Source organism: Lynx canadensis, chromosome B1, assembly GCF_007474595.2.
Source record: "Lynx canadensis isolate LIC74 chromosome B1, mLynCan4.pri.v2, whole genome shotgun sequence".
Taxonomy (NCBI): Eukaryota; Metazoa; Chordata; class Mammalia; order Carnivora; family Felidae; genus Lynx; species Lynx canadensis.
Window position 1 is genome coordinate 43,528,854 of NC_044306.2, and position 27,197 is coordinate 43,556,050.

Below are 27,197 nucleotides of genomic sequence, written 5' to 3' on the forward strand. Positions count from 1 at the left end.
GCACCACATCTTAGACACCACATGGAAATTAGAAGCTTAGTGGGCAAAAGGTAGGAATAGTTTTCTTTCTTTCTTTTTTTTAATTAAAATATATCTATCAGGAGCACCTGGTGACTCAGTTGGTTAAGCATCCAACTCCTGATTTTGGCTGTCATGATCTCACAATTTGTGAGATTGAGCCCAATGTCGGGCTTTGAGTTGAGAGCATGGAGCCTGCTTGGGATTCTCTCTTACCCTCTCACACCCCCTAAAATAAATAAATAAACATTAAAATATATCTATCAAGATGAGGTTACAATTATAATTCTCTTACTGTTTTTTTTAAATGAGAGGGTTTTTTTTTTTTTTTTTTTTTTTTTTTTTTTTGTGTTTTTTTTTTTTTTTTGTTGTTTTTTTTTTATATGAAGTTTATTGACAAATTGGTTTCCATACAACACCCAGTGCTCATCCCAAAAGGTGCCCTCCTCAATACCCATCACCCACCCGCCCCTCCCTCCCACCCCCCATCAACCCTCAGTTTGTTCTCAGTTTTTAACAGTCTCTTATGCTTTGGTAAATGAGAGGGTTTTTTAAGCTTATTTATTTTGAGAGAGAAGAGGGAGAAAGTGGGGGAGAAGCAGAAAGAGAGGGAGAGAACCCCAAGCAGGCTCCACACTGTCAGCATGGAGCCCAACATAGGGCTGGAAATCACGAACCATGAGATCATGACCTGAGCTCAAATCAAGAGCTGGATGCTTAACCAACTGAGCCACCTAGGTATTCTGAGGCTATAATTCTTTTATATGACAACCATAACACCAAACCAAATATTTCAACTATACAAACACAATACACATACAACATATTTTAGGTTTCTATTCTTTAAAATAGTATTTGAAAAAAATTTTTAGAATAAATTGAACTTAGCACTGGATGTATAAATAAGGTTTTTTAAGATTCATCAGTATCAAGAGTCAGTCAACATGGCAGAGAAGTAGGGGGACCCAAAGTTCCCTCATCCCTCAAGCACAGCAGTATTGAGGCCAGAAGACTGGAAATTCCAGGAATCCGGGCAATGGAGTGACAGAAACATCTCTAGGGGCCCACAGGGACAACTTGGTGGGCCATAGGTGGATGATTGCGAACCAAGAGAGAGAAAAAGGGCAGTGTAGGCATGGAGGGGAGGGATCCCCTTCTGTGGAGAGACAAAAGTAATAGAAAGAGAGGTTGTGGAAGTGTAGGATTGTATTTGGACAAGAGGAAAACCACAAACCAAGGAATGGAAAAAACAGAGAAAGAACCAATTTCTAACTGTGAGGCTTTCTCTGCCCTACTCAAGCACCTGGGGAGGAGGGGAACCAGCCTTGGGTTCCATAGCTAGCTCCCAGGTGCAGTTGGAGAGAGCAATCCTCTCCCTTGAGTGCTGTGGGAAGAAGGCAAACAGCCATTCAAAAGACAAAAGACCCTGCAGGCCCCTGCCACACAGAGGACCTTTGTAACAGTACCCAGAGTGACAGTACACTGGAACTGGGACACATGGAGTGGGATCCTTTAAGACACAGGGGTTTGAATCCCAGCCGAGTGCCAGGGAAGTGCAGGAAATGGTGGAGCGGACATAGTGGCCCACTTGCGCCCAGTCAGCACTGTGAGGAACTAGAGGCCATTAGTCAGTGGGCTGGGAAGAGTGGCACTTCTCTGGAACCAGGGTGCATGGAGTGGGATCCTTTCAGACATCGAGGTTTGAATCCCAGTCAAGCACCTAGGAAGTTCAGGAGACTGTGGAGTGGAACAAAACCAGCCTGTTCCTGCCCATGTGGCACTGTGAGGATGATCTGAACAGATTGGTTTGGGACCCCTGGTCCAGGGAGGAGAGACTGGGGTGTCACCATTTTTCTCCCCATCACCAACAAAGCAGGGTTTCAGGGAACAGACAGTGGGCGCACAGTGGAGGCAGGACCTGCCTACACCAAACCATGCCTCTCTGTTCCTGGTAACTATGTATCTAACAGAGCAGGATTGACACTGACCAAACCAGACAGTCCCTCCTCCAGACCAGCGCAGGCACTGGTTCCAAGGCACCATCAAATATCAAGTATCGAGTGGTTTTACATTCTCTGATTTGGTTCTTGGTCAATTCTTATTTGTGTGTGTGTGCGTGTGTGTGTGTGTGTGCGTGTGTGTGTGTGTGTTCTTCCTTTTATTCCTCTTATTTCTTCCATTCTCTAGTCTGATTGTTCTGGTTGTTGGTTTGTTTAAGCAGACATTTTGAATCTATTCCTTTTATACCTCTTCTGTATCTCCTTATTTATGTTCCTCTTTCTCTCTATGGACTAAGCCCTATAGTTTCTCTGATTCTCTGCCTGGTCAATTTTTTGTTTGTTTTCCTTTACCCCACCTCAGTAATTTCTCTCTTTCTATGGGACAAGGCCTCTTCCACCACCACCACCCTTTTTAAAAAAATTTTTTCCAGGGATACTTCAACAAATCAAAGCACATGTGGTGGAAGGACCAAACCACCACTACAAGTAGGGAGATAAAGCAACCAGAGTCTCAACAACAGACAGCATGAAACACACTCCAAAAATACCTCCTGAAGGGCCAGACCCTGGACAGCATTATGACCCCTTTTTAATATAGTAGTGCTTGCAGGAGCAGGACTCATAGCAAACTATTAAAACACAAAAGGGACAGAAAACTAGTCAATATTATGAAACAGAAGAATTCTCCTCAAAAGAAATTCCAGGAAGAAGTGACAGCTAGAGAATTGCTCAAAACAGATATAAACAATATAACTGAGCAAAAATTTAGAATAATAGTCATAAGATTAATTGCTGGGCTTCAAAAAGCATAGAAGACAGCAGAGAATCTATTACTGCAGAGATCAAGGAACTAAGAAATAGTCATGACAAATTAAGAAATGCTGTGAATGAGGTACAAAATAAACTAGATGCAGTGATAGCAAGGATAGAGGAGGGAGAGGGGAGATTAAGTGAAATACAAGATAAAATTATGGAAAATGATGAAGCTGAGAAAAAGATAAGAAAATACTAGACCATGAGGGGAGAATTGGAGAATTAAGTGATTCAATGAAATATAATATCTGTATCATAGGAGCTCCAGAAGAAGAAAAGAGAGAGAGAGAGGGGCAGAAGGTTTACCGGAAGAAATTATAGCTGAGAACTTCCTTAATCTGGGAAAGAAAATGGACATCCAAATCCAGAAGGCACAGAAAATGCCCTTCCGATTTAACAAGAATAGATCTTCTCCATGGAATATCATAGTGAAACCAGCAAATTACAAAGATAAAGAGAGAATTCTGAAAGCAGCTAGGGACAAATGGGCCTTAACTTACAAGGGTAGACACATCAGGGTACTAGCAGACCTATCCACAGAAACTTGGCAGGCCAGAAGGGAGTGGCAGGAAATATTCAATGTGCTGAATAGGAAAAACATGCAGCCAAGAATCCTTTATCCAGAAAGGCTGTCATTCAGAATAGAAGGAGAAATAAAGACTTTGCCAGACAAACAAAAACTGAAGGAGTTCATGACCACTAAACCAGCCCTGCAAGAGATCCTAAGGGGGGGCTTTGTGAGTAAAATGCTGCACAGACTACAAAGGACCAGAGACATCACCACAAGCATGAAACTGAAACATAACACAATGACACCAAATCCATATCTTTCAATAATAACACTGAATGTAAACAGACTAAATGCTCCAATCAAAAGACATATATGTTATCAGAGTAGATTTAAAAACAAGATCCATTTATGCTGTCTACAAGAGACCCATTTTAGACCTGAGGACACTTTTCGATTGAAAGTGAGGATGGAAACCATCTATCATGCTACTGGAAGTCAAAAGAAAGCTGGAGTAGCCATACTAATATCAGACAAACTAGATTTTAAACTAAAGGCTGTAACAAGAGATGAAGAAGGGCATTATATCATAATTACAGGGTCTATCCATCAAGAAGAGCTAACAATTGTAAATGTTTATACTCCCAACTTGAAAGAACCCAAATACATAAATCAATTAATCACAAACATAAGCAATCTTATTGATAGGAATGCCGTAATTGCAGGTGACTTTAATACTTCACTTACAGAAATGGAAAGATCATCTGGGAAAAAAATCAATAAAGAAACAATGGCCTTGAATGATACACTGGACCAGATGGACTTGACAGATATATTCAGAATCTTTCATCCAAAAGCAGCAGAATACACATTCTTTTCACATGCACATGGAACATTCTCCAAAATAGAATCATGTACTTGGTCACAAAACAGCCCTCAATAAATATAAAAGAGATAAGATCATATGTTGTTCTGATCACAATGTCATGAAACTTGAAATCAATAAGAGAAAATTTGGAAAGCCTCCAAATGCATGGAGGTTAAAGAACATCCTACTAAAGAAAGAATGACTCAACCAGGCAATTAAAGAAGAAATTAAAAAATATATGGAAGCAAATGAAAATGAAAACAGGACAGTCCAAACCCTTTGGGATGCAGGAAAGGCAGTCGTAAGAGGAAAGTACACTGTAGTCCAGGCCTATCTCAAGAAACAAGAAAAATCCCCAATACAAAATCTAACAGGACACCTAAAGGAACTAGAAGAACAGCAAAGAAACCTCAAAGCCAGCAGAAGAAGAGAAATAATAAATATTAGAGCAGAAAAAAACAATATAAAATCCCCAAAAAATAGAATATATCAATGAATCTTAGAGCTGGTTTTTGAAAAAATAAAATTGATAAACCCCTAGCCAGACTCCTCAAAAAGAGAGAGGACCCAAATAGATAAAATCATGAATGAAAGAGGACAGATCACAACCAACATCATAGAAATACAAACAATTATCATAGAATACTATAAAAGTTATATTCCAACAAACTGGACAACATGGAGGAAATGGACAAATTCCTAGACACCCACACACTAACAAAACTCAGAGGGGAAGAAACAGAAAATTTGAACAGGCCCATAACCAGCAAAGAAATTGAATCAGTTATCAAAAATCTCCCAGCAAATAAGACTCCTGGGCCAGATGGCTTCCCAGGGGAATTCTACCAGACATTTAAAGCAGAGTTAATGCCTATCCTTGACAGCTTGAGAGCTGTCCCAAAAAGTAGAAATGGAAGGAAAGCTTCCAGACTCATTCTATCAAGCCAGCATCACCTTGATTCCCAAACCAGACAGAGAACCCCCTAAAAAGGAGAATTACAGGCCAATATTCCCGATGAACATGGATGCAAAAATTCTCAACAAGACACTAACAAATTGAATTCAACAGTATATCCAAAGAATTATTTAACACAATAAAGTGGGATTCATTCCTGGTATACAGGGCTGGTTCAATATTCACAAATCAATCAGTGTGATACATCACATTAAGAGAAGAAAGGATAAGAACCATATGATCCTGTCAATAGATGCAGAAAAAGCATTTGACAAAATATAGCATCCTTTCTTAATAAAAATCCTCAAGAAGCTGGGATAGGAGGAACATACCTTAACATCATAAAAGCCAAATATGAAAAGTCCACAGCTAATATCATCCTCAAGGGAGAAAAACTGAGAGCTTACCCCCTGAGATCAGGAATCAGCAGGAATGTCCACTCTCACCACTGTTGTTTAATATAGTGTTGGAAGTCCTAGCCTCTACAATCAGACAACAAAATGAAATAAAAGGCATCCAAATTGGCAAAGAAGTCAAACTTTCACTTTTCACAGACGACATGATACTCTACATGGAAATCCCGAAAGACTCCACTAAGAAGCTGCTAGAACTGATACATGACTTCAGCAAAGTCATAGGACACAAAATCAATGTACACACCATAAATGTAAATAGCATTTATGTACACCAATAATCTAGCAACAGAAGAGAAATCAAGAAATTGATACCATTTATAACTGCACCAAGAAGCATAAAATGCCTAGGAATAAACCTAACCAAAGTTGTAAAAGATTTGTATGCTGAAGACTATGGAAAACTTATAAAGGAAATTGAAGAATACACAAAGAAATGGAAAAACATTCCATACTCATGGACTGGAAAAACAAATATTGTTAAAATGTCAATACTACCCAAAGCAATTTACACATTCAATGCAATCCCAGTCAAAATTGCACCAGCATTCTTCTCAAAGCTAGAGCAAACAATCCTAAAATTTGCATGGAACCACAAAATACCCTGAATAGCCAAACTGGGACCTCATCAAGATAAAAAAACTTCTGCACAGTGAAGGAAACAATCAGCAAAACTAAAAAGCAACCGATGGAATGGGAGAAGATATGTGCAAATGACATATCAGATAAAGGGTTAGTATTCAAAATCTATAAAGAACTTATCAAACTCAACACCCAAAAACCAAATAATCTAGTGAATAAGTGGGCAAAAGACAGTAATAGGCACTTTTCCAAAGAAGGCATCCAGTTGGCAAACAGACACATGAAAAGATGCTCAGCATCACTCATCGGCAAGGAAATACAAACCAAAACCACAATGAGGTACCACCTCACATCTGTCAGAATGACTAACATTAACAACTCAGGAAACAACAAATGTTGGCAAGGATGCAGAGAAAGAGGATCTCTTTTGTTCTGCAAAAGCACTGGGAAAGCAAACTTGTGCAGTCACTCTGGAAAACAGTATGGAGGTTCCTCAAAAAATTAAAAATAGAACTACCCCACGAGCCAGCAATTGCACTACTAGGTATTTATCCAATGGATATAGGTGTGCTGTTTTGAAGGGGCATTTACACCCAATGTTTATAGCAGCATTATCGACAATAGCCAAAGTATGGAAAAAGCCCAAATGTCCATCGATAGATGAACGGATAAAGAAGAAGTGGTGAATGTATACAATGGTGTATGTATACTCGGCAATCAAGAAGAATGAAATCTTGTCATTTGCAACTATGTGGATGGAACTGGACGGTATTATGCTAAGTGAAATTAGTCAATCAGAGATAGACAAATATCATATGACTTAGCTCACATGTGAAATTTAAGATACAAAACAGGTGAACATAAGGGAAAGGAAGCAAAAATAATATAAAAATAGTGAGGGGGACACAACAAGACTCTTAAATATAGAGAACAAACAAAGGCTTGCTGGAAGGGTTTTGGGAGGGGGGATGGGCTAAGGGTATTAAGGAATATACTCCTGAAATCATTGTTGCACTATATGCTAACTTGGATGTAAATTTAAAAATTAGTTAATTAATTAATTTTTTAAAAAGTGTTCAAATAGATGTAATTTGGGGAAACAAATTTTGTGCTTACTTACTCCATGTCCGTTGCACTTTTTTGAACAGGCAGATGATTCAGACTTAATTATTCTTGATTCTACACATTCACCATTTACACAGATCTAAAAAAAGAAAAAAAATCTTTTTTCCATGTTAAAGGAGTCCAGCTGCCTTGACATAAAAGTCAGTAATTTTATACCATAAGACCATAAGTGTTCAATGTAATAAATTTCCATCTAAGTATTGCTTTTGCTGTAACCTGCAAATTTTTATGTTGTGTTTTCATTTTCAATTAGTTCAAAATATTTTTCAAATTGTCTTAAAATTTCTCCTTTAGCACATTTAAAAATGTGTTGTTTAATCTCCAAGTATTTTGCAATTTTTCAGATAAATCTAATGTAAATTATGGACTGGGTGATAATGATGTGTCAATGCAAGCTCACCAATTGTATCAAATGTACCACTCTAGTGGGGGATGTTGATAATAGTCTTATGCTTATGTGAGAGCAAGGGAGTATATGGGAACTCTGTACCTTCCTTTCAGTTTTGCTGTGGGCCTAAAACTGCTCTAAAAAGTTCGTTTTAGGGGAGTCTGGGTAGCTTAGGCTGTTGATTGTCTGACTTCAACTAAGGGCATGATCTCGTAGTTTGTGGGTTCGAGTCCACATCAGGCTCACTGCTGCCAGTGCAGAGCCCTCTTCAGATCCTCTGTCTCCCTCTCTCTGCCCTTCCCCCACTCATGTTCTCTCTCTCTCTCTCTCTCTCTCTCAAAAATAAATAAACATTTATTTTTTAAAATTAGCTAAAAAAATAATTCAATGTAGGGAAGTGACAGATACAAATAAGACCAAAAAAAATCATGTTCACATAACCACTTATAATACCCTGAAATCTAACAAAACTATTCCTAAGAGCACAGTTAAAAGAATATGCTGTATTTGTCGCATATATCAAAAGTTTGCATCGAAAGAAAATTATCAGGACATATAGTAAATTTTCCTCAAATATGAATTATTATTACAATTCTCTAATAAAGTTGATAGGAATTTTTATTAAAATATGCTATACATATCTAAATTATATTATGGAATGTATGAAACATCCAGATATAATCATTCTAAGTTTAAAATGTATTAATCAGAGGATTAAGGATACATTACCAACTCCAGTATTTACAGCAATATCAACTACCCTAAGATACAGTTTTCTTATCTGAGTACAAATCATACTTTTTCTAAAGCATCGAGATTTGTTTTGAAGTTAAAATGGAATGTAGTATGTGAAAATGATTTCCTTTTAAACATTAAAGGACAGTACAACTCTTCAAAAAAATAGTTTTAGGGGTATCTGGGTGGCTCACTCAGTTGAGTGTCTGACTTAAAAAAAATAGCCTCACAAAACACTTTCTAAATGCAAACAAACTAACAATTCTTTTAAACCTTCACTGTGTTGAGTTTTCTCATTAGTTCTTGGCCTTGATGGTGTGTCTAAAACTCCCTTTGAGTGTAGTATCTATTGCATGCCTGCCTCAATTGAAACTGAGATGAAGAATCCTGTTATATTAGGATGCTACTGACAAAAAAAAATTGCCAAGAAGGTTTCATCATATGTGATTTAGAATATCATTAAAAACTATCTGGTAAAATGTGTTTTCATACATTAACACTGAGAAGAACTGTCCATGTTATAAAATGGATTCTATTCTTACTAAATTATCGACTGAATAATATCAAATCATTTGTTGACTATGTTTCATTTTTTAGTTGTTTTGGCTCCAAGGCCAAAATATAGCTACTGAGCTCCTTGGTATATACATCCTTTAAGGAGGCATTTAAGGCCTACACTAGATTATCATTCCTCATAAGCAAAGATCTGGCCAGGAATTAAATGAAATGTTCAAGTAAGTTTATTCCTCCTATGTTTTCTCCAGATTTGGGTTAGCCTCAAACATAGTTAATTATAATAATCAATAATAATAGCCAATCTACATTTAGCTCTATGTTCCAGGAATCTCATTTAATCTTTGCAATAACCCCATAGAGTAAATGCTATTACTATCACCACTTTACATCCAGTTGTGACATCTCAGACTGGTTAGGTTACTTGCAGAATGTCAAAAAATAAGAAGTTTTGAAGAATCGATTCTAAGAAGCCTGATCTAAGTGGTGCTCTTATCGGGCTACGAAGAGACATATATTACTAAGGGGGATTTCTTCTTTCTTCTCTAAGAAGAAAAGTGAATTTCCATGCAATGGAGTACTTAACATAGTCACAAGATAGCTCTCCTCACACTCCAGTTCCAAAACACTTGGGAGTTTCCTTGGTCACAATACCGAAATTCTGAAGAAGATCAAACATTCCTATTGCCCTCTTAATATCTGGAGACAAAATGAAGCTTATTCATTTTCTCCTTATCCAAATATTTAAAGTTACATAGAAATGAACTGAAATTTGATACTTAAATGAAAATATTAAATAAATTAATAAAACTAGATTTAAAAAAATAGATTTTAAATCATTTACCCTCCCTTCATCACAATGAGAACCATTGGAGACTTTCATTGGATCTTGATTTGCATTAGGCAATCTGTAGTCTATGGTTATACATAAATTATTTCGTACAAAAGCATAAATCACAGCGCCATTTTCTTTGTGAAAAGGAATTCGTGTAGGGTAAGTACAAATTAGTCTCCCACATTGAAGATTCCTGAAAACATAGTAAAATTATATGATTATTACACATTAGGTATTTGTTAGGAATTTGTTAGAAATGCTTCAGATTTTCTTTCTTTGACAAAAAAACCCAAAACAAAACCAAGTACAGCTCTCCATTTATGGCAAATGTAACTAGGGAAAATGTAACATTTTAACACTAACATTTAAAGTAAATACTCCAGAGATGCCTGGGTGGCTCAGTTGGCTGAGTGTCTGACTTTGGCTCAGGTCATGATCTCACAGTTCATGAGTTCAAATCCTGTGTTGTGCTCTGTGCTGACAGCCTGGAGCCTGGAGCCTGCCTTGAGTTCTGTGTCTCCCTCTCTCTCTGTCCCTCCCAATGCACACTCTTTCTCTCTCTCTCTCCCTCTCTCTTTCTCTCTCAAAAATGAATAAATATTTTAAAAATTAAAAAGAAAATCACTCTGCAAGCTTGTCTTTCAATGCTGCTAATGAAAGGTCTTTTATTCACTGTGAAGAATTATATACTTACTGTCAAATAATCAATTCACTCAAGTATCTCATATCCCTCTGTAGAGGGAAAGAGTGATAAGTCGTTACTCTTAACCTCAAGGACCTTACAGTTTAATACTAAATGTAATATAAATCCCATTAAAAGTGCCACAATAAATTAATTCTCACAGAGATTTAAGATGAGGACCCATTCTAACTTAGCAATTAGGAGAAACTTCATAGAGAAGATGATTCATAAATCTAAGTCAAAGTTTACAAATTAGTAGAATTTCAATAGCCAGAGTAAGGTATTTCTATTTTTTTTTAACATTTATTTATTTTTGAGAGAGAGAGAGAGAGAGAGAGAGAAAGTGAAAGTGGGGGAGGGGCAGAGAGAGAGGGAGACACAGAATCCAAAGCAGGCTCCAGGTTCTGAGCTGTCAGCACAGAGCCCAGTGCGGGGCTTCAACTCATGAACCGTGAGTTCATGACCTGAGCTGAAGTCGGACGCTTAACCAATTGAGCCACCCAGGCACCCCAGAGTAAGGTATTTCCAAACAAAATTAACAGCATAACCAACCAAGGAAACAAAACTATGTGGTGTGTTTACCAGTGTACAAATTCAGTAAGCACAAGGGCCATGTATGCTTGCTAATGAGTATCTAGTTCAGTGTCCAGCACATAGCAGATTCTTTTAAAATGTACATTTTTTTAATGTTTATTTGTTTTTGAGAGAGAGAGACAGAGTGTAAGTGGGGGAGGGGCAGAGAGAGAGGGAGACACAGAATCCAAAGCAGGCTCCAGGCTCTCAGATGTCATCACAGAGCCTGGCATAGGGCTCAGGCTCACCAACCATGAGATTGTGACCTGAGCCAAAGTCTGACACTTAAGCGACGGAGCCACCCAGTCACCCCACACAGTAGGTTCTTAATAAATGTTTAAAACAAATTAATGACCAAAATATCAAAAATCTTGCTTTTCAAATGCAGGGGAAATTTAATTTCATTTTATGGACACTGGGCAGTCTTCAGCTTGGGCAAACAATCAAGTGAGTGAGGATAGTATTTTTATAAAGAAAAATGAGCAGGTTCAAAGAAGAAAAGTGCAATGGATATTATTACTTTCAATCTTGGATTGAATTTAGAAGTCTAATGATCACCCACATATAGATGTTTAAAATTAGATAGAAAGTTAGCCTATAACACAAGAAAGATGTCAGGGCTACAGATTTTGATTTAAAATTCACTCCCTTACACATGTGATACTTGAAACCACTGGAATGAATGAAATATAGAGAGAAAAACTAAAAAAAAATCTTATAGAACATAAGAAAAGTATCTTTAATATTCCCATGGCATACCTCCATGAACAGGATTGAAATTTGCCTCTTATTTTACCACAGTTCCCAAACCTATCAGCGTGAGACTGTATTTCTTCATAGCAGGCAAATGGTGCATTTTTTGAACCTGTCAGAGTTAGAAATATATTTGGATTAAAACTCCCTTCTTCATCTTAGTTCATTCTCTCTTACATATTTACTTTGCCTTCTAATATTAGCATCTAATTCAAAAGTTTTCCTAGTGAGATTAATAAAAGAGAATTAAAGTGAAAAGTAGTGCTCAAAATTATTTCCCCTTTTGTTTCATTTTCAATTATTTGCATCACAAAAGATATCATGAGGGGAAAGGAAAGTTACAGAAGTGTACACCATGAGAGTACTCTATGAAAAAGGCAATAGAGAGATAATGCAAGAAAACGATACTCATTTTCCTAGTTTGTGAGTAGGAACATATAAAAAGCCAGGTCTATTACAAAATCTCATTGAAGAAACCTAATTGTACTTTCAGAAAGTCTAAAATGAAAGGAGCAAAGCTGCCAACCTATTACCTACCTTTTCCCTTCATTACTGTATTTAGTTTTCATCACTGTGTAAAATATTACCAAAATCTTGGCAATTTAAAACAACACCCATTTATATTACACAAGTGAGGTCTCTCTCTGCTCAAGAGTCTCATAAGGCTAAATAATGTTACTGGCTGGGGCTGCAGTCTCATCAGAGGCTGAAGTCCTCTTCTGAGCTCATTGGTTGTTGGTAGAATTCAGGGGTTTTTTTTGTAGCCATAGCTTCATTTGCTTACCATCTGGCAGGGGTTGCTCTTGGCTCCTAGAACTCCCCTCACATCCTAGTCACATGGCCCTCTCACAACGTGACAGGTTGTTTCTTCCAAGCCAGCAAGAGAATCTCTCTGACATCTCCCATCTTTTAAAGGGCTCACATGATTAGGTCAGGCTCACTCAGAATGATCTTCCTTTTTGCTTAACTCAAAGTTCACTAATTATGGACCTTAATTACATCTTCAAAATTCCTTCATCTTTACTATTAACTATAATCACAGGATTGACATTCCATCACATATTCACTGGTTCTACCCCAACTCAAAGGAAGGGGATTAATCCAAGGCCTGAACGCTAGCAGAGTCTTGAATTTGCATGAAATCACAAAAGACACTAAATCACAAAGCAGTCCTGCAAAAGAATAGCAAAGCTGGAGGCATCACATTTCTGGACTTTGACTTATATTACAAAGCTGTAGTTACCAGAACAGTATGGTAATGGCAAATATAAGTTTAAAAAAAGGCACATAGATCAATGGAACAGAATATAGAACCCAAAAATGAACCCACAATTGTATGGTCAATTAATCATCAAGAAAGAAAGAAAGAATGTCCAATGGAAAAAAGACAGTTTCCTCAACAAATGGTGTTGGGAAAACTGGACAGCAACATGCAGATGAATGAAACTAGACCACTTACTTACACCATACACAAAAGTAAATTCAAAATGGATTAAAGACCTACATCAAAATAAAGTGTCTGCACAGTGAAGGAAACAATCAACAAAACTAAAAGGCAACTTACGGAACAGGAGAAGATATTTGCAAATGGCATATTTGACAATGGGTTAGTATCCAAAATCTATAAAGAACTTATCAAACTCAACAACCAAAAAACAAATAATCCAGTTAAGAAATGGGAAGAAGACTTGAAGAGACATTTTTTGCAAAGAGGACATCCAGATAGCTAACAGACACACGAAAAGATGTTCAACATCAATCATCAGGGAAATACAAACCAAAACCATGATGAGATACCACCTCACACCTTTCATAATGGCTAAAAATAACCACACAGGAAATAACAGGTGTTGTTGAGATGTGGAGAAAGAGGAACCCTCTTGCACTGTTGTTGGGAACACAAACTGGTGGACTCACTGTGGAAAACAGTATGAAGGTTTCTCAAAAAGTTAAAAATAGAAGTACTTTATGATTCAGCAATTGCAGTAGGTATTTACCCAAGGAATACAAAAATACTATTTTGAAAGGATACAAGCACCCTGATGGTTATAACAGTATTATCTACACTAGCCAAATTATGAAAACAGCCCAAGTGTCCATCAATTGATGAATGGATACAGTAGTGTATATACATATATATATATGTATATGTATGTATATATATATGTATATGTATATATATATATACATATATATGTATATATATATACACACACACACACACACAATGGAATATTACTCAGCCATAAAAAAAGAATGAAATCTTGTCATTTTCAATGACGTGGATGAAACTAGAGAATATTATGCTAAGTGAAATAAGTCAGTGAATGACAAATACCATATGATTTCACTCATATGCAGAATTGAAGAAAGAAAACAAATGAGCAAAGGGGAAAAGGAGAGAGGCAGGCAAACCAAGAAACAGACTATTAACTATGGAGAACAAACTGATGGTTACCAGAGGACAGGCAGTTAGGGAGTGGGTGGGTTAAATGGGTGATAGGTGATAAGGAGTACACTTGTTGCAATGAGCACTGGGTGTTGTACAGAATTGTTGAATCACTATATTGGAATTATATATCAGGAACAGTCTATTCCCTGAACTACTATTACCCTGTATGTTAATTAACTAGAATTTAAATTAAAACTTTAAGAAAAAAAATTCTGCCTAGCACAGTTACCTTCTCTAAAATGAAGCTTGCTAAGCCCAGCTGCCTCATCTATAAAAGTAAACAGTATCTACCTCAATAGATTGTTATGAGAATTAATTAACATGATGTTTATTTAGCCACTGTGAATTCCCATCTAATCCTTTTCCATTTTCTTTTAGGATCAAGAGGATTTCTCTTGTTTACCTGCTCCTTTCATTAACTACATCTTCCCCAACATTCTTTTTCTTTCTTTACCATTTCCTAATTCTCTTTTCACCAGTTTTAAACATTGGTCCATCAAAGGTGACTGTATAGTACCATTAGGACAGACAATGTTATTTCTCAGTATTCACAATGTCTAATCAGTTCACTTGTAAATCTGAAATACCAGGTCAAGAATGCCAATTCAGGACTTGTTAAACACCAAGATATTACCCAGGACAAGTCAGAAATTGGATAATTCAATCCAGTTTAGAGATATAATATAAAAATTATGTTTAGTCACAGAATACAGACAGTTCCTGACTCACATTTCAACTTAACATTTTTTAAAAATTTATGATGGTGCAAAAACAATATGCATTCAGTAGAATCTGTACTTCAGAATTTAAATTTTAATCTTTTCCTGGGCTAAGTGGTATGATACTCACTTGTGATGCTGGGCAGCAGCAGCAAGCCACAATTCCAAGTCAGCCTCATGATCATAAGCATAAACAACCAATATACTTACAACCATTCTGTATGCATATAACCATTCTGTTTTTCACTTGTCATATAGTATCCAAAAAATTACATGAGATATTCAATACTTTGTTACAAAATAAGCTTTGTGTTAGATGATTTTGCCCTATTGTAGGCTAATGTAAGGGTTCTTTCTGAGCACCTTTAAGGTAGGCTCATCATAGCCTAGGCTCTGATGTTCAGTAGGTTAAGTGTATTAAATGTATGGTTTATCAAGATGTAACCCCATCATAAGTTGAGAAAGATCCGTAGTCAAATGAATTCTCTTAAAACTAATGTTCTTCAACTAGCCTATTTTTTATTAGTCCATCTTTTGTGAAGATACCAATGAGCTTTATATTAATTTCTCTCCTGAATACCATCTTTCATTAGTGTTAGAGACTTTCTCTCAGACCAGTCTGTGTTTTCCAGATGGAAACACTAAAAGGGCAACACTTTGCAAATGTGAAGTCACATGTCAAAATGTTACCTCATATCCAGTATAGCAACCAAATCTACTAAAAGAATCTGTCCTTCCATAGTCCAAATAGTGTATTTAGATTGCCTATACACTATTATAAAATGCTATGGGATACAATTAAATAGTAAATACACTGGCATAGATATTTGTGCATGGTTGGTACTAGGGCAATAAGTATTGGAAAATTATTGCAAAAAATTTAGGCAATCCTCATATATAGCATTGAGCATTAGGAATATTTAGGCTATACTCCTTGACTCCTATTAGAGACTACTGGCTTATGTTTCCAGTTAGATGGAATAAAAGGCTACCTCCTCTCAACTAGAATAAAGGGAGCCAATGAAATGTTAGCTAAAATTTTAGCTTTCATAACCTGACATCTAACTCAACTTCATCTTCGGTTCAACATACTCTGATTTACCCCTAGACTTCCTTATTTCAGTTTTTAGGACAATTAGTCAACCAGATGTTCAGGCCAAAACAAGAATCTTCCTTGATTTCTTTTTTCCCCTTACTGCCTGCCTCTACCACCTAATCCAAGTCTTACTGACACTATCTCCTAAATATAGCCAGAGTATGATTACTTCTTACCTTCTCACTGGCTACAACTCTAGTTGAGCTATCATCAATTCTCTTCTAATATTCTACAACAGCCTTCTAAGTGATTCCCTGCTTCTGTTTTTCCACTCCCTAAAATAGTGCATTCTCCATACCATAAATCAGTCATTAAAAAATAAATAAATAAAAATCATATATTAGTCTCCTACTTAAATATCTCTAAGGGCTTCATACTACCCCAAGGATAAAATCCAATTTTCTTGCCATGGTCTTTACTCAATTTGGTTTACTACACTTCAGCAACACTGCTCTTCTTTTTATGTCTATTGCCTGATCCCATCACTGGACTATAACCTCCATCTGGACTATAACCTCCAATATACATCTTTTTTTTTGTCTTGTCCATCACTGGGTTTCCAGTGCTAGAAGGGTAGTGCCATACCCAATTAAAGTGTTATATAAATATTTATTCAATGAATGAAAAAATCAACACCTTGGATAACTAGATCCCATAATCGTTCTTCCTTATGGAGTTTGACATCCAAAATCAAGACCTCCAATACGAACCATACCTACTCTCTTTGAGGCAATACATATTTTTTTGAAAGTTTATTTATTTATTTTGACAGAAAGAGAGCGTGAAAAGGGGAAGGGCAGAGAGATAGGAAGAGAGAGAATCCCAAGCAGGTTCCACGTTACAAGTGCAGAGCCCAGTGTGGGGCTTGATCCCATGAACTGTCAGATCATAACCTGAGACGAAACCGAGAGTCAGATGCTCAACCAACTGAGCCACCCAGGTGCCCCAAAGCAATAGAGATTTTCAAAGATTAATGTTTGAAACAAACTTCTTAGTAATCTCTTCTAAATTATATTTCCAATGTCACCTCACTAATTTCATTATATTTTCTTTTTTGTGATCCCCTATTTTTATTAAAAGAGGCCATATCAATGCTACATTTTTTCAAACAATTTGCAGATAGAACCAATTTAAACTTTCCACAAATGATGAGAGGAGAGAGTAGAAATCTTTTCTTCATGGCTTCTAAAACAGTCTTAAGAGCAATTTAAGATAAATAAGTCTTACTCATAGAATCTGAAGCCCCTTGACCTACAATGCTTTTCCACTTTTAATAAACTATAGAGTACTGCTGTACACCAACTGAAATGATGGAAAAATAACCACTTCTAACAAGTCCAGAAAATCCATAAAAATTATGAGACAAGAACAGGCAGATTAAATATTATTTATTACACTGGCATTAAAGGAAGAAATATAAGTAGTTTATCTCCCTTTCTCTTGTTTTCATATATGATTACACTCCAGCTTCATTTCTCCATTTCTTTGAGGCCCACCTTTCTCCACATGGTCAAAAGCATAGCTGTCAAAAACTCTAGAGCTATACATATGATATTTTGAGTACTTAGAGGGAAAATTCTCTTGTTCAATGGCCCAAAATTCTAGAGAAGAGACTCAGGACTTCCCAATCTCCCTTAACATGAGTCAGATGCTCACCTTAACACAGACCAACTGTAGCAAGGTTGGAGAGTACTGCAATTGGACCAGATCTGGTTAGGTACCCACTACAGTATAAACAAATATGAATAAATGTATTATTAGACCATACTATATTAATAGGATATTTTCCACAGTAGTCATGTGAATATTGGACAGCTCCTAGAAAATGGTACTAAGAAAATCCTACCTGAGATCTCTACAGGAAGGGATGAAGCTAGGAGTTTACTGTGAAATCTTATTATCATCAATAAAACAGTTGATGATATTCAAATCCATACTGATCTCTGCCTTCTGTATATAAACTTCAGCACTCCAGACAAACATGACTAGTACAAAGAGTATCATGCTACCATAACTTATAATGACTAATGCTGAGCTAAAGAGAGAGGAAAGATAGCATAGAAACTGGCATTTCCTCCCAATATCCATTCCTTCTTTTTTCCACTAGTGACAGAAGTTTCTTATTAATAGCAAGGCAACAGAAACCAAGCTAAAGAAAACATTTCTCAGACTCTCTTGCAACCAGATGTGGTTATGTGACTAGATTCTGGCCAGAGGAAAAGCAGTAGATATTATATATCCAAAACATCAAGTTAATATCAGTAAGTAGAAGCTAAGTACACTCTCATTTCCTCTTTCCTTGATTCCATGGACTGGTATGAAGATTTTGTGCTGGGAAACCACCTTCTACTAGAGACACAAGGCATTGCTAAGCAAGAATAAAGACCATTACAGCAAATGGAAAATGTCATTACAGCAAAGTTGCTGAAATGCCTCTGATAACATGCCTACCTCTAGAATATTATATGAGATAAATAAAGCTCTTTGAACCACTATATATGTATAATAACAATTTACTTTATTTTTTAACCAGTGAAGGGGATTGCCACTGTGGTAAGCCAAAAATTTTAGGAATGGGTGTCTCATACCACACCAGATGCCACAGTTCACTAATAACAAGAATATAATACTGACCCATACAAAGTTCCAAACTGAGCCAGGGTTCAGAGGACCAGTGGGAGATCACGTAGCCATCTCAACCTATGTAAATACATTTTGGGAATTGGTGAATTTGGAATACTGAATTAAATGAGATCACTATTAACATAAGCGATCTTACAGATACTTTATAAGCAATCCATTACCATTCATGAGATCACACACACTAAGCTCAACTGAATAACCACTTTGAATACCTGCAACTTCCATTATATAATTCTTGAAACTTCCTAATGATATTCTCACTTTTATAGACTCTACAATAGCACAATTTGTTTCTAAGATACTCCATTTTACCTCAGATAAATGCACAAGTACTATCTTCCAATAGCCACCATTCCTATATTCCTTGTATCTATCATACCAACACATTTACCACTTACAAAGAACTTTTCTATGGGCCAAAGACAGTGGGGTATCATCTATACTGAAAATGTGTGATAGATTTTGAGTCTGGGAGTTTGGGACCAAATGTTAATGAAATGAGTGGGCTCCCTCTGGATACTAACATTCACAGAATAATTTATGGTAAGGAATTTCTGAGGCCTTGATTTCTCTTATTAAGATAATCCTACACATTTTACCAAGAAATGAACTAGAAGATCTACTAAGCTAAGGATACACATTTATTTCTCTTCCACTTAAAAAATTCTACTGATGAGAGGAGTTAAGATGGTGGAGGAGTAGGGGGACACTAAGCTTGGCTCGTCCCTTGAACACTGTTAAATACATATCAAATCATTCTGAAAACCTATGAAATTGATCAGAGGGCTTAAAGAACAAACTGCACATCTACAGGTAGAAAAATGGCCTTATGGAAGGTAGGAGCTATAGAGAATTAATTTGGGGGAGAAAAGGACTGCAGGTGCCACAGAGGGAAGGAAATCATGAACATGAGAGAGTAGCGAGAGAAAGAGAGAGACAAAGAGTGAAAGCACGTGCAGGGGACTGCACAAGAAAAACTCTTCCCTAAAACCATTGAATAGGAGAAAGGAGAGGGACTGACCACAGAAAGCTTTAATAAGCAGTGGAGCACAAAGTCTTAAGTTTTAGAAGTCCATGCAATGCCAGGGCCGTGCCCGGTGGGCTTAACGGTACTCAGTACTCGGAGGGCAAGGAGGCCAGAGACTGGCAAATGGGATGCATGGTCTGAGGATCCCGTGGGTCACAAAGGGAAAAACAGTTCCCTTTCTGGGAATGCATTTTGGAGTGGTGGCACAGCCTCTCTGGGGACAAAAGAACTGGTGGACCCAACATGCTGCAATGTTCACTAGCATACGAACAAAGACACCAACTTAGGGCAAAAAACTTTGGTGCCATGTGTTTGCTGTGCTCTACTATAAATTCCAAACCACTGTGCAGTCCAGTGACCATTTTCTGGGATGAACTGGAGGCAGCCACAGCGTGGCAAAACACTCCCCAGTGTATCAGTGCAGGACCACATCATGCAGATCCCTAAAATTTGGAGGTTTGAAATCCAGCCATGCCCCTGAGACAAAACACAGGAATACTATGCTGCCTAGCAGCCAGACACCTCAAACACAGAGACCTAATGAAGGCAGGGATTTGATGGAAGCTGGGTGAAAAGGAGACGTGAATGTTTGCTCTTCTGTGAGAGCTTCCTGAAGAGAGCAGAGTAGCACCATTTCCTCCCACCCATAAGCACTGAACCACTTCACTGAGCAACACAACACCATCCAGTGGAGGCTGGAGCTGCTTACACCAAGCCACACCCAACTGAGCCCTGCAGGTGCATCTCCACTAGGGCAAGTCCACCTGACAGTGTAGCAGGCACCTCTCCCAGAACACCAGCATAAACCAAGTCTACTGATTATAGAGCATCAGATCTAGGGGAAATAGGATCTATCCTCTTTTTTTGGATCTAACTTCTTTTAACAAGAAGACCAGCATACACCTAGCTAAAACTTGACAGTGAACAAAGCACAAACACCTCCACTGCAGGCAAGGAGAAACTCTGCAGAGGACTGATGTGAGGGAAGGAGAAGCCAAAACACAATAGCAGAGTGTACACTCTGAAACACCTCCTGAAGTACCAGGCTCAAGGCAGTAAAGGCCCTTTTATTTATTTATTTATTTATTTATCTATCTATCTATCTATCTTTTCCTAATAAAGACATTACTATCAGGGGGAGAAATATAAGTGGCTTTTCTGAAAATCACACACACACACACACACACACACACACACACACATACACACACACAACAGTGACTTAGACAAAATGACAATATGTAGGAATTCACCCCCAAAAAAAGAGTAGGAAGAAGAAGTAATGGCCAGGGAGTTAATCAATACAGATATAAGATGCCTGAACCAGAAACTAAAACAACAATTACAAGGATAATAGACGGGCTTGAGAAAAGCATAGAAGACGTTAGAGAATGCCTTACTGCAGGGATAAAAGAACTAAAAACTAGTCAGGCTGAAATTTAAAAAATTCTCTGAGATACAAGGTTGACTGGACACAATGACAACTAGGATGGGTGAATCAGAGCTATGAATCAGTGATAGAGAAGATAAAATTATGGAAAATAATGAAGCTGGAAAGAAAAATAATGGATCATGAATAGAGACTAAGGGAATTCAGTAACTCTGTAAAGCATGATAACATTTGTATCATAGGAGTCCCAGAAGAAGGAGAGAGGGGAAAAAGGTGCATAAATTTATTGAGCAAACTAGAGCAGAAAACTTCCCTAATCTGGAGGATACAAATATCCAAATTCAGGAGACACAGAGAATTCCCATCAAAATAAAAAAAAAGTAGGCCAACACCAAGACATACTATAGTTAAATTTGCAAAATACAAAGATAAGGAAAGAATCCTGAAAACAACAAGGGAAAAGAAATCCCTAAACTATAAGAGAAGACAAATCAGGTTAGCAGCAGATCTCTCCACAGAAACTTGGCAGCCAGAAGGGACTGTGATGACATATTCAACATGCTGAATGGGATAAATATGCATCCAAGAATATCCAGCAAAATCATCATTCAGAATAGGAGAGATAAAAAGCTTCGCAGACAAACAAAAACTAAAAGAGTTCATGACCACTAAACTAGCCCTGCAAGAAATGTTAAAGGAGACTCTTGAGTAGGGGGAAAGGACCAAAAGCAACAAAGACTAGAAAGGAACAGAGAACATCACCAGAAACACCAACTTTATAGGTAACACAAAGGCACTAAATTCATACCTATCAATTATCACTCTGAATGTAAATGGACAAACTGATCCAATCAAAAGACACAGGGTAACTGAATGGGTTAGAAAACAAGACCCATCTATACATTGCCTCAAGAGACTCATTTTAGACCTAGAGTCACCTGAAGATTGAAAGTGAGGGGATGGAGAACCCTCTATCATGCTAATGGACATCAAAAGGGGACTTTAACACCCCACTTACAACAATGGACATATTATCTAAGCAGGAAATCAACAAGGAAACAATGGCTTTGAAAGACACACTGGAACAGATGGACTTCACAGATATATTCAGAACATTTCATCCTAAAGCAGCAGAATAGACATTCTTTTTAAATATACATGAGACATTCTCCAGAGGAGATCACATACTGAGTCACAAATCAGGCCTCAACAAGCACAAAAAGTTTTTGATCATGACATGCATATTGTCAGATCACAATGTTATGAAACATGAAGTCAACCACAACGAAAAAAAGCCCTTAAATACATGAAGGTTAAGAAACATTCACCTAAATAATGAATAGATTAACCAGGAAATTAAAGAAGAAATTTTAAAAATGCATGAAAGCAAATGGAAATGAAAACACAACAGTCCAAAACCTTTGACAGGCAGCAAAGGTGGTCCTTAGAGGGAAGTACATTGCAATACAGGCCTACCTACCTCAGAAATGTCTCAAATACTCACTCAGCATAACCTTACATCTAAAGGAGCTAGAGAAAGAACAGCAAATAAAGCCTAAAGCCAGCAGAAGAAGGGAAATAATAAAGATTACAGCAGATATAAACATCATAGAAACACACACACACACACACACACACACACACACACAAAACAGAACAACTGAAAAACAAAATTAAGAGCTGGTTCTTTGGAAGAATAAACAAAATTGATAAACCCCTAACCAGATTTCTCAAAAAGAAAGAGAAAGTACCCAAAAAAAATCATGAACGTAAGAGAGATCACAACTGATACCAGAGAAATACAAACTATTATAATAGAATATTATGAAAAATCATATGCCAACAAACTGAACAATCTTGAAGAAATATATAAATTCCTAAAAACATGCAAACTACAAGAACTGCAACAGAAAGAAATAGAAAACTTGAAAAGACCCATAACCAGCAAATAAACTGAATCAGTAATAAAAAATCCCCCAACAAAAAAAAAGACCAGGGCCAGATGGTTTCCCAGGGGAATTCTACCAGATATTTATTTTATTTTTTTACTTTTACTTTTATTTTTTTATTATATGAAATTTATTGTCAAATTAGTTTCCATACAACACCCAGTGCTCATCCCAAAAGGTGCCCTCTTCAATGTCCATCACCTACCCACCCCTCCCTCCTACCCCCATCAACCCTCAGTTTGTTCTCAGTTTTTAAGAGTCTCTTATGCTTTGGCTCTTTCTCCCACTCTAACCTCTTTTTTTTTCTTCTTTTTCCTTCCCCTCCCCCATGGGTTTCTGTTAAGTTTCTCAGGATCCACATAAGAGTGAAAACATATGGTATCTGTCTTTCTCTGTATGGCTTATTTCACTTAGCATCACACTCTCCAGTTCCATCCACGTTGCTACAAAGGGCCATATTTCATTCTTTCTCATTGCCACATAGTACTCCATTGTGTATATAAACCACAATTTCTTTATGCATTCATCAGTTGATGGACATTTAGGCTTTTTCCACAATTTGGCTATTGTTGAGAGTGCTGCTATAAACATTGGGGTACAAGTGCCCCTATGCATCAGTACTCCTGTATCCCTTGGTCTACCAGATATTTAATTTTTTTTTAACGTTTATTTATTTTTGAGACAGAGAGAGACAGAGCATGAACGGGGGAGGGTCAGAGAGAGGGAGACACAGAATCTGAAACAGGCTCCAGGCTCTGAGCTGTCAGCACAGAGCCCGATGCAGGGCTCGAACTCACGGACCGCGAGATCATGACCTGAGCCGAAGTCGGCTGCCCAACCGACTGAGCCACCCAGGCGCCCCTCTACCAGATATTTAAAGAAGACGTAATACCCATCCATCTCAAACTATTCCAAAAAAAATAGAAATGTAAGGAAAATTCCCATTCTAGGAAGCCACCATTAACTTGATTCTAAAACCAGACAAAAACTCCACTAAAAAGGAGAATTATAGGCCAATATCCCTGATGAACATAGATGCAAAAATTCTCAGAGACTAGCAAATCAAATCTAACAGTACATTAACAGAAATTCACTACAATCAAATGGTACTTACTCCTGGTAGTTCAATATTCACAATCAAATCAACCGCATTAATAAAGGATAAGAACCATACAATTCTCAAAAGATTCAGAAAAAGCATTTGGCAAAACACAACATCCATTCTTGACAAAAACCCTCAACAATGTAGGACTATATGGAACATACCTCAACATTTTAAAGGACATATATGAAAGACCCACAGCTAATATCATCCTCAATGGAGGAAAAAAATGAGAGCTTTTCCCCTAGAGTCAGGAACAGGACAGGGATGTCCATTCTCACCATTAATATTTAACGTAGTACTAGAAGTCTTAGCCTTGGCAATCAGACAACAAAAAGAAATAAAAGACATGAAATTAGCAAGGAAGAAGTTAAACTTTCACTATTTGCAGATGATCTGATACTCTATGTAGAAAACCCAAGGGGCACCTGGTGGTCAAGTCAGTTAAGCAACCAACTTTGGCTCAGGTCATGATCTCGCAGTTCGTGAGTTTGAGCCCTGCATCAGGCTCTCTGCTGACAGCTGAGAGCCTGCTTCAAATTCTGTGTTTCACTCTTTCTCTGCCCCTCCCTTGCTGTTCTCTCTCTCAAAACAAACATTAACAAGTTTTGTAATTAAAAAAAAAAAAAAACACCCAAAGACTCCACCAAAAAATTTCTAGAACTAATACGTGAATTTACCAAAGTTCTAGGATATAAAATCAACGTGCAGAAATCTGTTGCATTGCTATACACCAGTAATGAAGTAGCAGAAAGAGAAATCAAGGAATTGATTCCATTTACAATCAATTGCATCAAAATCAATAAGATACCTAAGAATAAACCTAACCAAAGAGGTAAAAGATCTATCTGTACTGTGAAAACTATAAAACACTTATGAAAGAAATTGAAGAGGACATAAAGAAATAAAAAAAAAAACAAAACCGTGTTCATGGATTGGAAGAACAATTATTGTTACAATGTCTCTAATACCAAAAACAACCTACACATTTAATGCAATCCCTATCATTTTTTACAGAGCATTTTTTACCCCAGCATTTTTTACAGAGTTAAAACAAACAATCCTAACATTTATATGGTTCCACAAAAGACCCCAAATAGCTGAAGCAATTCTGAAAAAGAAAAGCAAAGCTGGAGGCATCACAATTCTAGATTCTAAGCTATATTACAAAGCTGTAGTCATCAAGACATCTGGCAAAAAACAGACATGTAGATTAATGGAACAGAACAGAAAAACCAGAAATTGACCCACAACTATATGGTCAACTAATCTTCAACAAAACAGGAAAGAATATTCAATGGAAAAAAGACATTCTCTTCAAATGGTGTTAGGAAAACTGGACAGTGACATGCAGAAGAATGAAACTAGACCACTTTCTTACACCATACACAAAAATAAACTCAAAATGGGTTTAAGTACTAAATGTGAGATAGGAACCCATTAAAATACAAGACTAGAACATAGGCAGCAACCTCTATGACATCAGCAATAGCAACTTCTTACTAGGCATGTTGCTGGAGGCAAAGGAAACAAAAGCGAAAACGAACTACTAGGACTTCATCAAGATAAAAAGCTTCTGCACAGTGAGGTAAATAATCAACAAAACTAAAAGGCAACCACCAGAATGGGAGAAGATATTTGCAAAGTACATATTAAAGGGTTACTATCCAAAATCTATAAGGAATTTATCAAACTCAATACCCAAAAAATATATTATCCACTTAAGAAATGGGCAGAAGACACGAATGGACACTTTTCTGAAGAAGACATCCAGGTGGCAAACAGACACAGGAAAAGATACTCAGATCACTCATCATCAGGGAATTACAAATCAAAATGACAATGAGATACCACCTCACACCTGCCATGATGGCTATAATTAACAACACAGGAAACAACAGATGTTTGCAAAAATGCAAAGAAAGAGGAACTCTCTACACTGTTATTAGGAATGCAAACTGGTGTAGCCTTTCTGGAAAACAGTATGGAGGTTCTTCAAAAAGTTAAAAATAGAACTACCCTATGATCTAGTATTTGCATTACTAGGTATTAACCAAAGTATACAAAAATACTGATTTGAAGGGGGACATGTGCCCCAGTATTTATAGCAGTATTATCAACAATAGAAAACTATGGAAAGAACCCAAATGTGCACTGACTAAAGAATTAATAAAGAAGATGTGATGTGTATATATATATATATACAATGGAATATTACTCAGCGATCAAAAAGAATGAAATCTTGCATTTGCAAGGACATGGATAGAGCTAGAATGTATTATGCTAAGCAAAGTAAATCAGTCAGAGAAAGACAAATACCATATGATTTCTCTCATATGTGAATTTAAGAGATAAAAAAGATCAACATATGGGAAGGGGAAAAAATAGGTACGCAAACCATAAGAGACTCTTAGTGATAGAGAACAAACTGAGGGTTGATAGAGGGAGATGGATGGCGGATGGGCTAAATGGGTGATGGGTATTAAGGAGGGCATTTTTGCGTTAAAGTAAGTGATGAATCAGTAAATTCTACTCCTGAAACCAATATTACACTATGTTTACTAACTAGAATTTAAATAAAAATTTGAAAAAAAAAATTCTACTGAGGAAAAGTAAGATCTGCCACATGGCAGAGTAGGAGATGCCTTCATCCCCTCACAAGAAAACAAGAAGACAGCTATCCACAAATGAAAATAGCCCAGGAAGGGCTCAAGAGTATCATTTAAGAAGTTACAGAAAAAAAAGTTACAGCTATGTAGTAGAGCAAAAACAAAGCGTGAGAATAACTGAATAGAAAGAATTACTGGGCAGATCAACTTAGTGGAGACACGCGGGCACAACTAGGAACAAAGAAGGGTGGGAGCTATAAATAGCATTCAGCAGATGCCACACAGTACCCAGGGGCCTGCTCTGCAGAGGACACTGCAGACTTTTCCACTAAGGATCTCCACAATTCACATGACAGCCATAACCTTCCCACAGCTTTCACAGTAGAGGATCCCAGCATTCACCTGGAGCTCCACAGAGGCACTGGTAGCTTTTGCCACTGAGGTTATCA

General features: G+C 37.2%; 1 protein-coding gene across 1 annotated transcript in view; it reads right to left on the reverse strand.

Moving 5' to 3' along the window:
- Positions 1 to 27,197, reverse strand: part of ADAM32 (ADAM metallopeptidase domain 32) — a 168,089-nt gene that overhangs the window by 20,743 nt on the left and 120,149 nt on the right. Inside the window, exons 15-17 of the mRNA XM_030314465.1 lie at positions 11,768 to 11,873; positions 9,763 to 9,946; positions 7,278 to 7,361 (exon numbers count right to left, since the gene is read on the reverse strand). Coding sequence (XP_030170325.1) covers positions 7,278 to 7,361; positions 9,763 to 9,946; positions 11,768 to 11,873 — 374 coding nt within the window. The remainder of the gene's footprint in view (positions 1 to 7,277; positions 7,362 to 9,762; positions 9,947 to 11,767; positions 11,874 to 27,197) is intronic.